This window comes from Theropithecus gelada, chromosome 6 (assembly GCF_003255815.1).
Source record: "Theropithecus gelada isolate Dixy chromosome 6, Tgel_1.0, whole genome shotgun sequence".
NCBI classification, from domain to species: Eukaryota; Metazoa; Chordata; class Mammalia; order Primates; family Cercopithecidae; genus Theropithecus; species Theropithecus gelada.
The window spans coordinates 76,800,061-76,814,086 of NC_037673.1; the positions used below are offsets into that span (position 1 = coordinate 76,800,061).

Below are 14,026 nucleotides of genomic sequence, written 5' to 3' on the forward strand. Positions count from 1 at the left end.
TGAGAGGAGCACTGCGTTCCCAGGTTCTCAGGCTAAAGGTGATTTACAGTTGGGTTAGGGAAGGAAAACCTAACTCTGCTAAATTGAATGGAGCTAAAATTTGTGGTGTAGAGTACCAGAGAAGTAAGCTAAAAAAAAGAAAGAATTCCAGAAATATGAATGTGAGTCTTTGAGTTGATACTAACTGGACTATATACAGGGTGAAACCCCACAAGGCCAGACAAGAACAGCTTCTGAGGAACAATCAATTCCTGGGAAACTGTAACATGGACAATTCCAAGAACTCACACACAGCTGGGGATCTTTTGAGTTCTCTCCAGCCAGATTTCACTGAATATAGAACCCCTTCACAGAGATAACAGAAGATCCCAACCTAGAAGAGGGTCTAAAGTAGCTGTAGAGTAGAGTATTCTAAATCTTCCATAGAAGAGTTTAAAACAGATCTTTAAAAGCTCAAACCAATCTGCAAGTAACAACATCTTCCTGCCAGGAAAAGTCTGACACTCTTTTTAAAGAAATATAACAAAAGCCGGCACTAAACAATATAAAATTCACAATGCTCGCATCGAATAAAAATTATTAGATGCAAGAAAATTATTAGGTGAAAGGTAATATAAATAAAACAACAGATAACAGAAATGATGGAATGACAACAAAAGATATTAAAACAACAATTAAATATAGGCACCATGAACTCAGAGATTTGGAACAGGAGCCAGCAACATCTTCTTAAAGGATAAGACCAGATAGTAAATATTTTAAGTTTTGTGGTCACATGGACTCTACTGCCACTACTCAACTCTGCCAATGTACTGTGATAGCAACACAGACAAAACATAAATGAATGGGTATAGCTGTGCTTCAAAAAATTTTTATTCATAAAACAGGTCTATAGACCACAGTTTGCTGACTTCCAACATAGAGAAAAAGATGAAAATAGTAAGGAAAGAATGGAAAATATAAAAAACAAAGTGGGACTTTCTAAGATAAAAAAATATATAACATCTGAAATAAAAAACAAACCAGATAAGATTAAGAGCAGTTTAGTTAATGCAGGGGAAAAAGTCAGTGAAGCTGAAGATGACAAAAGAAGCTACACAGAATGTAACATGAAGAGAAAGGAAGACTGAAAGAAAAAAAAAAGAACAGTATCAGTGACCTGTGGAACATTAACAAGAAGTCTAAAACTCTAAAGTCCAAAAGGAGAGAGAGCACAAAAGACAGGAAAAAAGTTTGAAGATAAAATAGTTGAAAAAAATCCACATTTCTTAGAAACTATAAATCCATAGATCCAGCAGCTCAAAAAACCCAAGTCATATCATAATTTACATAATTCTGCTGCCAGGCTAGAATTCTATACCTACTGAATATGAACATCTTTTAAATACGAAGATGAAACAAAGACATTTTTACACAAAAGCTGAAAAGAAAAATGCTAAAGGAATATCTTCAGACAGAAGGAAAATGACACTAGGGAGAAATCTGGAGACACACAATACACAAAAGAATAAAGAACACAGAAATGGCAAATATGTGGGTGTATATATATATAAAAAATACATTCTTTTCATTTTTATTCTTTTAAAAAGATGGTTGACTATTTAAAACATAAATAATAACTATGTATTATAGGGTTTACCTCCTACATATGTGCATGTAAAAGGTATGACAATAACACAAAGGCTGGGACATGGGAAGGGAAGTGTGTATACTGTTATAAGGGTATTACTCTATACTCAAAGGGATATTATATTATTTGAAGGTAGTCTCAGATAAGTTAAGTAGTCATATTGCAAACCTGAGAAAAAGCACTAAAAGCAAAACAAATATGTATAGTGAAAACACCAACAGTGGAGATAAAATGGATTACTAAAAATTACTCCACTCTAAAAAATGCAGGAAAAGATGGGGACAGGAAGAAACAAAGAACAGATGAAAGAAATAGAAGACAAATAGCCAGATGATAGATTTCAACTCTGCCATACAGATAATCTAAGGTAAACAGTTTAAATATTCCAGGTAGAAGGCAGAGATTGTTAGAATAAATAAAAAAATAGCATCCAAATATATTTTGTTTATAAGAAACCCACTTACATATACAAATAAGACAGGTTAAAAGAAAAATGATGGGGGAAAAACACTAATCCAAAGAAAGCGTGTCCGGCTAAATTCATATCAGACAGAGTAGATTTCAAAACAAAAACCAGAGATAAAAAGGTACACTTCATAATGATAAAAGGGTCACAACATCAGGAAGAGTTAAGAATCCTGGCAGGGCACAGTGGCTCACACCTGTAATCCCAGCACTTTGGGAGGCTGAGGTGAATGGATCACCTGAGGTCAGGAGTTCAAGATCAGCCTGGCCAACATGGTGAAACCCCGTCTCTACTAAAAATACAAAAATTAGCTGGGTGTGGTGGTGCACACCTGTAATCCCAGCTATTCGGGAGGCTGAGGCAAAAGAATCACTTGAACCCGGGAGGCGGAAGCTGCAGGGAGCCAAGATCGTACCACTGCACTCCAGCCTGGGAGACAGTTCAAGACTCCATCTCAAAATAATAATAATAATAATAACAATAATAATACAGAAGACTTGAACAATGCTATGAAACAATTTAGGCTAACTGACATCTGCAGAATACTTCATTGACTATAAGCAACACATTCTTTTCAAGTACATATAGCACATTCACCATAATAGTCCATATTTTGGGTCATTAAAAAAGTCTAAACAAATTTAAAATAATTGAAATTATAAAAATTATGTTCTCTCTCTGCAAAAGAATTAAATTAGAAATCAAAAACAAAGATATGTCTGGAAAAATCATCAGAGATTTGGAAATTAAACAACACATATCTAGACAGACTAGAGGTCAGGGAAGAATTTACAAGAAAAAAAGGACATATTTTGATGCAGATAAGGCAATACATTGAGGAAAATTTTATGATTTTAAATGCTTATATTTGAAAAAAAGAAAAGTTCAATCAATTTCCCAAGATTCTACCTTAAGACACTAGAAAAAGAAAGGCAAACTAAACCCAAAATTAATAGAATGAGAATAATATAATAACCAGTAGCAGAAATCAAATACATTATGCTAAGTAAAATAAACTAGACACAAATGATTATATATACTGTATCATTCCATTTATACAAAATATAGTAAAGGGCAAAAAAAAGGATACCGACCTAAAGTAAATGAGTGGTTGTCACAAGCTGGGACCTGAGGGAGCTGATTGCAAAGGGGCATAGGGGGCTTCGTGTAGTGATGGGAACATTGTATATTATAGTGGTGGTGATCCAACTGTATGACTTTGTCAAAGCTCAGCAAAATGTATAATTAAAATGGGAGAATTTTAATGTTGTAAATTATATCTCAATAAAACTGATTTTTAAAGACATGTTCTAAGGACCAAAAAAAACACCCTCATATAATGTGCTCTTAGTGCAAATGGGACAATATAATCTATTAATAGTAATGCATCGCACACCTTCCAGAGCGGGGAAAAGGGAAGAGACTGATCAATAGAGTCTGAGAATCCCCTGGAAGTGGGTTTGGCACAGAGCAGAGCTCCTGCTTGCTGTGGATTCAGGGGGAAGCCAGTCATTTATTTCTGCTCAACAAATTAGCAGAGGGCTGGCCTCAATTGTGGCAGGAAACTGAAATTAAACAGGATGACCATAAAGGACATTTCCAGTTTGAAAAAGTAAAAATAAAAATATTTAGTTGGCATCTAGAGTTAGGGGAAAAAAAAAAAATCCAAGAAATTTCTACCAGGTGGTAGAAAGTACGACAAAATCTAGAGGCTCCCTGGTCATGATCTGCAGAAGATGAAAGAGAACAAAATTCTGCATGGCAGATCGGGCCTAGAAAGTCAGTGGAGGCTAGGGTTTACTTTCCCTAGCATCAGAAATCTGTGGTTTCAAACTCACTGGGTTTTATTTTTCTTTTCTTAGCTTTTAGATAAGCCTCCTTTAGAAATTCTAGCCTGTCTCAGGAAGAGGAGGAAAAGGAGAAATGAAAAGGAGCTTTTATCTATATTTGGACTGTCTATCAGGAGAATGTGTGGCCCTCAGGAGACAGGCCAACCCCAGAGGCTCCTGTGTGCAAAGGCTAAGAGCTCTGCAGTTGAATAAACAGCGTCCAGAAACACCATTCACTGACAGAGCTTGTTTCTTTCACAAGCATTTCCTTTCTGCTTTCTTCAAGTGCTTTGTATTCTGTTTATTTGGATACTGCTAGAAAGTGACCATATCAGCCGGGCGCAGTGGCTCATGCCTGTGATCGATCCTAGCACTTTGGGAGGCCGAGGCGGGCAGATCACAAGGTCAGATCGAGACCCTCCTGGCCAACATGGTGAAACCCCGTCTCTACTAAAAATACAAAAATTAGTGGTGGCGGGCGCCTGTAATCCCACCTACTTAGGAGGCTGAGGCAGGAGAATTGCTTGAACCCGGGAGGCGGAGGTTGCAGTGAGCCGAGATCTTGTCATTGCACTCCAGCCTGGCAACAGAGTGAGACTCTATCTCAAAAACAAAAACAAAAACAAAAATTAAAAAAAAGAGGTGACCACATCAGGGTAAAGCCATCACCAAGGGCATAGTTACTGTCAAAACAGTTGTTACAGTTGAACTGTGTTCCCCCTTCCAAATTCTTATGTCCTAACCCCCAATACCTTTGAATGTAAACGTGGAAATAGTGCTGTTGCAGATGTAATTAGTTAAGATGAGGCCAGACTGCGGTGGGGCAGGTCCCTAATCCAATATCACTGATATCTTTATAAAAATGGGAAATTTGGAAGCAGACACCCACACAAGGAGAACACATGTGAAGATGAAGGCAGAGATCGGGTGATGCAGCAGAAGCCAGGAAATACCAAAGACTACAGAGAGTCATGGGAGAATAGGAAAGCGGCATGAACAGATTATCCCTCCAGCCCTCAGAGAAACCAGCCCTGCCCATATCTTGATGTAGGACTTCTAGCTCCCAGAACCATGGGACAACACTCTTCTGTGTTTAGGCCACCCGGTCTGTGGTGCTTTGTTACGGCAGCCCTAGCAAACGAATACAAGCTCTTCCATGTCTTCATGCCCAGAGATCGAAGGATGGCTCCTGAGCAAGCTGGAAGGTGCAATATGAGATCCAGCAAAGCCTTTCCTCCTAATTTAACCTGAATAGAGATCTCAAGAGCCCCTGAGAATCCGGTATTCACAATGGTAGAAAAAAGAAAACCAAGTGGATGCAGAAAAAAAATCTTCTAAATTTACCTTCTTACTAAAGTCCAGTTATCCTGCTTTTCAAAAACTAGTTAATCATGGGACTAGTTTCTATCAGAGGGTGAGGGGATGGAGAACAAATAGAATAATAGTGGAGTCAGCATGATTAAGAAATAAAATCTATACTTTATAAAGAATTAAGAGTGTCCTTTTCTCTTGCAGGTTTATTTTCTGTATATCCTTCTATGTAGAAATACTGTATTGTATCATGTTGAAATGTGAATTTTTTTTTTTTTAAGAGACAAAGTCTTGCTATGTCACCCAGGCTGGAATGCAGTGGTACAATCATAGCTCACCGTAGCCTCAAACTCCTGGGCTCAAGCAATTCTCCCACCTCCGCCTCCTGAGTAGCCAGGGCTACAGGCACTTACCACTGTGCTGGCTAATTTTTTTTTTCTTCTTAAAGATTGGGTCTTGCTATGTTGCCCAGGCTAGTCTCGAACTCCTGGCCTCAAGTGATCCTCCTGCCTCAGCCTCCCAAATTGCTGGGATTATAGGTGTGAGCCACCATGCCTAGCCATGTTGAATTTTAGCTAGGAAACACTGGAAACATCCGCTGCCTATTGTTTACCTGTGACCTGACTACACATTCCAGAGCCTTGTGAAATAGAGAATCTCATTAACTCCAAATATTAGTCTAGGCCTCCTGCTCTACCCTTTGTAAACAATGAAGAAATGAGCACCAACAGGCAGCCGTTTGAAAAGGTGCCTCTTACCTCCATGCTTGTGCTGAATGCTCTAGTAACTTTTGCTCTGATGGTTATAACTTGTCCAACTCTAGGGAAAAACAAACAAACAAACCAAAAAACTCAGTAGTTCTAGCACATTTTATTTCAGATCAGACTTAAAGATTACTTAAATGCATGCCATAAAGCAGTTCCACCTTATCATGCTGATAATATTCATGCATGGGAAATTCAGGTTAATGATAATGGAAAAAGACAGCGCTTAAAAACAAAGGCCGATTACTGTAAACCACACTTATGGTGTTAGCGGACCACCAATATTTAAACAGAAAAGAACCTCTGCAGAGATAGTGTGCGACATGACTCCAAATCCGCAACACATACTGACTATACAGCAGCTGTTTTTCCAAGAGAAGTTAAGACAAATACACCAGCAAATCTATACAGCTGATATTTATTTTTAAAAGTTAGTTAATGCATAAATGGACAAATATACAAAAATGCAAGCAGGCAAACTGATCAGCTTCAGTTGGTTTGTATGGGCCCTCATTGATGCTAGGTGGTCTACTCACTTCGATCATGTAACCTGACATTGTTCCAAAACTTTTGTGTTCAGGCCCTTCAGTCAGCTCTAATCCCTTCCCCTTAGCAGAAGGTAAGAGGTTATCCAATAGAAGCCCCCTGGATTTTTCTTCCTTAACTTCAAAGTTAAACTGCATTTGCACCTTTATCTTTGCTCTTCTTTTCAGGGAAAGAGGGAATCTCTTGAGACCTAATCTCATTCTTTACCTGTGCCATTGGTCCCATCCTCCCGTGATCCTGTCCCCTCCCTTGTTGGCTCTGCTTCATCAACTCTGTCCTCTTTTCTGCCTTCAATCTTTGCCTCTTCCCCAATTCTCCATCAGTCTATGACAATGTTCAAGGCTTCTTCTTTCCAAAATCTTTCTCTCAAACTTATTATATCTCAAGATGTTTTTCTTTTCTTCATTTTCAAACTTCCTAAAAACATCTTTTATTTTTCTAACTTATACATTTCACTAATGCTTACTGAGTTAACTGGCATTTTACTGAGTAGTCCTGGCATTAAGCCGGGTCAAAGGACACAGTGATTAATAAGACAAAACTGCTGACTTCAAGGAGACCAATCTTTCTTTGGGATGCTGGGATGTAAACAGATAAAGTCCAAAAGATTACCAAGGAATTATCAACAATTCATTAACAATAAAAATCCCTGTCATTAATTAAATGAAGTTTAATGTTTCTCAGTGTGGCCATACTAATAACAATGACTACTCTTTATTGAATGTTGTGTGCAAATCAGGTACCAAGGGATTTGCTGGCAAGATGGCCGAATAGGAGCAGTTCCAGTCTGCAGCTATCAGCGAGATCGATGCAGAAGGGGGTGATTTCTGCATTTCCAACTGAGGTACCTGGTTCATCTCATTGAGATTGGTTGGACAGTGGGTGCAGCCCATGTAGGGTGAGCCGAAGCAGGGTGGGGCATCACCTTACCAGGGAAGTGCAAGGGGTTGGGGGATTTCCCTCCCCTAGCCAAGGGAAGCCGTGAAGGACTGTGCTGTGAGGAACAGTACACTCCGGCCCAGATACTGAGCTTTTCACATGGTCTCTGCAACCCGCAGACCAGGAGATTCCCTCCGGTGTCTACACCATCAGGGCCCTGGGTTTCAAGCACAAAACTGGGTGGCCATTTGGGGAGACACCGAGCTAGCTGCAGGAGTGTTTTTTTAATACCCCAGTGGTACCTGGAACACCAGCAAGACAAAACCATTCATTCCCCTGGAAAGGGGGCTGAAGCCAGGGAGCCGAGTAGTCTGGCTTGGCAGGTCCCACGCTCATGGAGCCCAGCAAGCCAAGATCCACTGGCTTGAAATTCTCGCTGCCAGCACAGCAGTCTGAGGTCAAACTGGGATGCTCGAGCTTGGTGAGGGGAGGGGCGTCCACTATTGCTGAGGCTTGAGTAGGCAGTTTTACCCTTACAGTGTAAACAAAGCCACCGGGAAGTTCGAAGTGAGCAGAGCCCACCACAGCTCAGCAAGGCTGCTCCGGCCAGACTGCCTCTCTAGATTCCTCCTCTCTGGGCAGGACATCTCTGAAAAAAAGGCAGCATCCCCAGCCAGGGACTTAAAGATAAAACTCCCATCGCCCTGGGACAGAGCACCTGGGAGAAGCGGCAGCTGTGGGCGCAGCTTCAGCAGACTTAAACGTCCCTGCCTGATGGCTCTGAAGAGAGCTGCAGATCTCCCAGCACAGCGTTTGAGTTCTGATAAGGCACACAATGCCTCCTCAAGTGTGTCCCAGACCACCACGTATCCTGACTGGGAGACACCTCCCAGTCGGGGCCGACAGACACCTCATACAGGAGAGCTCTAACTGGCATCTGGCAGGTGCCCCTATGGGACAAAGCTTCCAGAGGAAGGAACAGGAAGGAATCTTTGCTGTTCTGCAGCCTCTGCTGGGAATACCCAGGCAAACAGGGTCTGGAGTGGACCTCCAGCAAACTCCAGCAGACCTGCAGCAGAGGGGCCTGACTGTCAGAAGGAAAATTAACAAACAGAAAGGAATAGCATCAACATCAACAAAAAGGACGTCCACTCAGATACCTCATCTGAAGGTCACCAGCATCAAAGACCAAAGGTAGATAAACCCATGAAGATGGGGAGAAAACAGTGCAAAAAGGCCGAAAATGCCTCTTCTCCACAAAAGGATCACAACTTCTTGCTAGGAAGGGGAAAAAACTGGATGGAGAATGAGTTCAATGAACTGACAGAAGAAGGCTTCAGAAGGTGGGTAATAACAAACTCCTCCGAGCTAAAGGAGCACATTCTAACCCAAGGCAAGGAAGCTAAGAACCTTGAAAAAAGGTTAGAGGAATTGCTAACTAGAATAACTAGTTTAGAGAAGAACATAAATGACCTGAAGGAGCTGAAAAACACAGCATGAGAACTTCGTGAAGCATATACAACTATCAATAGCTGAATCAATCAAGCAGAAGAAAGGATATCAGAGATTGAAGATCAACTTAATGAAATAAAGCTAGAAGACAAGATAAGAGAAAAAAGAATGCAAATAAACAAACAAAGCCTCCAAGAAATATGAGACTATGTGAAAAGACCAAATCTACGTCGGATTGGTGTACCTGAAAGTGATAGAGAGAATAGAACCAGGTTGGAAAACACTCTTTAGGATATTATCCAAGAGAACTTCCCCAATCTAGCAAGACAGCCCAACATTCCAATTCAGGAAATACAGAGAATACCACAAAGGTAATCCTTGAGAAGAGCAACCTTAAGACACATAATCTTCAGATTCACCAAGGTTGAAATGAAGGACAAAATGTTAAGGACAGCCAGAGAGAAAGGTCAGGTTACCCACAAAGGGAAGCCCATCAGAATAACAGCGGATCTCTCTGCAGAAACCCTATAAGCCAGAAGAGAGTGGGGGCCAATATTCAACATTCTTAAAGAATTTTCAACCCAGAATTTCATATCCAGCCAAACTAAGCTTCATAAGTGAAGGAGAAATAAAATCCTTTACAGACAAGCAAATGCTGAGAGACTTTGTCACCACCAGGGCTGCCTTACAAGAGCTCCTGAAGGAAGCACTAAACATGGAAAGGAACAACCGGTACCAGCCACTCCAAAAACATATCAAATTTTAAAGACCATCGACATTATGAAGAAACTGCATCAACTAACAGGCAAAAGAATCAGCTAGCATCATAATGACAGCATCAAATTCACACTTAACAATATTAATCTTAAATATAAATGGGCTAAATGCTCCCCTTAAAAGACACAAACTGGCAAATTGGATAAAGAGTCAAGACCCATCAGTGTGCTGTATTCAGGAGACCCATCTCACGTGCAAAGACACACGTAGGCTCAAAATAAAGGGCTGGAGGAATATTTACCAAGCAAATGGAAAGCAAAAAAAAGCAGGGGTTGCATCCTAGTCTCTGATAAAACAGACTTTAAATGAACAAAGATCAAAAGAGACAAAGAAGGACATTACATATTGGTAAAGGAATCAATTCAACAAGAAGAGTAACTATCCTAAATATATATGCACCCAACACAGGGGCACCCAGATTCATAGAGAAAGTTCTTAGAGACCTACAAAGAGACACACAATAATAGTGGAAGATTTAACACCCCACTGTCAATATTAGACAGATCAACGAGACAGAAAATTAACAAGGATATTCAGAACTTGAACTCGGCTCTGGACCAAGCAGACTTAATAGACACCTACAAAACTCTCCACCCCAAATGAACAGAATATACATTCTTCTCAGCACGACATATCACTTATTCTAAAATTGACCACATAATTGGAGGTAAAACACTCCTCAGCAAATGCAAAAGAATGGAAATCATAACAAACAGTCTCTCAGGGTACAGTACAATCAAATTAGAACTCAAGATTAAGAAACTCACTCAAAATCGCTCAACTACATGGAAACTGAACAACCTGCTCCTGAATGACTACTGGGTACATAACGAAATGAAGGCAGAAATAAATAAGTTCTTTGAAACCAATGAGAACAAAGACACAACATACCAGAATCTCTGGGACACATTTAAAGCAGTGTGTAGAGAGAAATTTATAGCACTAAATGCCCAGAAGAGAAAGCAGGAAAGATCTAAAATCGACACCCTAATATCACAATTAAAAGAACGAGAGAAGCAAGAGCAAAAAAATTCAAAAGTGAGCAGAAGACAAGAAATAACTAAGATCAGAGCAGAACTGAAGGAGATAGAGACATGAAAAACCCTTCAAAAAAATCAATGAATCCAGAAGCTGTTTTTCTGAAAACATCAACAAAATAGATAGATCGCCAGCCAGACTAATAAAGAAGAAAAGAGAGAAGAATCAAATAGACACAATAAAAAGTGATAAAGGGGATATCACCACTGCTCCCACAGAAATACAAACTACTATCAGATAATACTGCAAACACCTCTACACAAATAAACTAAAAAATTTAGAAGAAATGGATAAATTCCTGGACACATAAAACCTCCCAAGACTAAACTAGGAAGAAGTCGAATCTCTGAATAGACAAATGTCAAGTTCTGAAATTGAGGCAGTAATTAATAGCCTACCAACCAAAAAAAGTCCAGGCCCAGATGGATTCACAGCTGAATTCTACCAGAGGTACAAAGAGGAGCTGGTACCATTCCTTCTGAAACTATTCTAAACAACAGAAAAAGATGGACTCCTCCCTAACTCATTATATGAGGCCAGCATCATCCTGATACCAAAACCTGCAGAGACACAACAAAAAAAGAAAATTTCAGGCCAATATCTCTGATGAACATTGATGTGAAAATCCTCAATAAAATACTGGCAAACAGAATCCAGCAGCACATCAAAAAGCTTATCCACCATGATCAAGTCGACTTCATCCCTGGGATGCAAGGCTGGTTCAACATACACAAATCAATAAACGAAATCTATCACATAAACAGAACCAATGACAAAAACCACATAATTATCTCAATAGATGCAGAAAAGGCCTTCAACAAAATTCAACAACCCATTCATGCTAAAAACTCTCAATAAACTAGATATTGATGGAACATATTTCAAAATAATAAGAGCTATTTATGAGAAACCCACAGCCAATATCACACTGAATGGGGAAAACCTGGAAGCATTCCCTTTGAAAATTGGCATAAGACAAGGATGCCCTCTTTCACCACTCCTCTTCAACACAGTATTGGACGTTCTGGCCAGGGCAATCAGGCACGAGAAAGAAATAAAGGGCATTCATATAGGAAAAGAGGAAGTCAAATTGTCTCTGTTTGCAAATTACATGATTGTATATTTAGAAAATCCCATCATCTCAGCCCAAAATCTCCTTAAACTGATAAGCAACTTCAGCAAAGTCTCAAGATACAAAACCAATGTGCAAAAATCACAAGCATTCCTATACACCAATAACAGACAAACAGTGAGCCAAATCATGAATGAACACCCATTCACAATTGCTACAAAGAGAATAAAATACCTAGGAAGACAACTTACAAGGGATGTGAAGGACCTTTTCAAGGAGAACTACAAACCACTGCTCAAGGAAATAAGAGAGGACACAAACAAATGGGAAAATATTCCACGCTCATGGATAGGAAGAATCAATATCGTGAAAATGGCCATACTGCCCAAAGTAATTTATAGATTCAATGCTATCCCCATCAAGCTACCATTGACTTTCTTCACAGAATTGGATAAACTACTTTAAATTTTATGTGGAACCAAAACAGAGCCTGAATAGCCAAGACAATCTTAAGCAAAAAGAACAAAGCTGGAGGCATCATGCTATCTGACTTCAAACTATACCAGCAGTAACCAAAACAGCATGGTACAGGTACCAAAACAGATATATAGACCAATGGAACAGAACAGAGGCTTCAGAAATAACACCACACATCTCCAACCATCTAATCTTTGACTAACCTGACAAAAACAAGCAATGGAGAAAGGATTCCCTATTTAATAAATAGTGTTAGGAAAACAGGCTAGCCATATGCAGAAAACTGAAACTGGACCCCTTCCTTACACCTTATACAAAAATTAACTCAAGATGGATTAAAGACTTAAACATAAGACCTAAAACCATAAAAATTCTAAAAAAAAAAAAAAAACCCTAGGCAATACCATTCAGGACATAGGCATGGGCAAAGACTTCATGACTAAAACACCAAAAGCAATGGCAACAAAAGCCAAAATAGACAAATGGGCTCAATTAAACTAAAGAGCTTCTGCCCAGTAAAAGAGACTATCATCAGACTGAACAGGCAACCTACAGAATGGGAGAAAATTTCTGCAATCTATCCATCTGACAAAGGGCTAATATCCAGAATCTACAAAGAACTTAAACAAATTTACAAGAAAAAACAACCCCATCAAAAAGTGGGCAAAGGATATGAACAGACACTTTTCAAAAGAGAGCCAAATCATGAATGAACACCCATTCACAATTGCTACAAAGAGAATAAAATACCTAGGAAGACAACTTACAAGGGATGTGAAGGACCTTTTCAAGGAGAACTACAAACCACTGCTCAAGGAAATAAGAGAGGACACAAACAAATGGGAAAATATTCCACGCTCATGGATAGGAAGAATCAACATCGTGAAAATGGCCATACTGCCCAAAGTAATTTATAGATTCAATGCTATCCCCATCAAGCTACCATTGACTTTCTTCACAGAATTGGATAAGCTACTTTTTTATGTGGCCAAAAAACTTAAGAAAAAAAGCTCACCATCACTGGTCATTAGAGAAATGCAAATCAAAACCACAATGGGATTCCATCTCACGCCAGTTACGTGACAATCATTAAAAAGTCAGGAAACAACAGATGCTGGAGAGTATGTGGGGAAATAAGAACGCTTTTACATTGTTGGTGGGAGTGTAAATTAGTTCAACCATTTTGGAAGAGAGCATGGCAATTCCTCAAGGATCTAGAACTAGAAATACCATTTGACCCAGCAATCCCATTACTGGATATGTACCCAAAGGATTATAAATCATTCTACTATAAAGACACATGCACACATGTTTATTGCGGCACTGTTCACAATAGCAAAGACATGGAAGCAACCCAAATGTCCATCAGTGACAGACTGGATAAAGAAAACGTGGCACATATACACCATGGAATACTAGGCACCCATAAAAAAGGATGAGTTTGTGTCCTTTGCAGGGACATGGATGAAGCTGGAAACCATCATTCTCAGCAAATTAACACAAGAACAGAAAACCAAACACTGCATGTTCTCACTCATAAGTGGGAGGTGAACAAAGAGAACACATGGACAAAGGGAGGGGAACATCACACACAGGGGCCTGTCAAGGGGTGGGGGGCTAGGGGAGGGATAGTATTAGGAGAAATACCTAACGTAGATGACGGGTTGATGGGTGCAGCAAACCACCATGGCACATGTATACCTAAGTAACAAACCTGCACGTTCTGCACATGTACCCCAGAATTTAAAGTATAATAATAATAATAAAAATCAAGCACCATGCTAA

The 14,026-nt window shown here is 39.6% G+C and overlaps 1 protein-coding gene across 1 annotated transcript in view; it reads right to left on the reverse strand.

The window, feature by feature from the left end:
* Positions 1-14,026, reverse strand: part of ACOT12 (acyl-CoA thioesterase 12) — a 65,850-nt gene that overhangs the window by 37,067 nt on the left and 14,757 nt on the right. Inside the window, exon 3 of the mRNA XM_025388452.1 lies at positions 5,995-6,055. Coding sequence (XP_025244237.1) covers positions 5,995-6,055 — 61 coding nt within the window. The remainder of the gene's footprint in view (positions 1-5,994; positions 6,056-14,026) is intronic.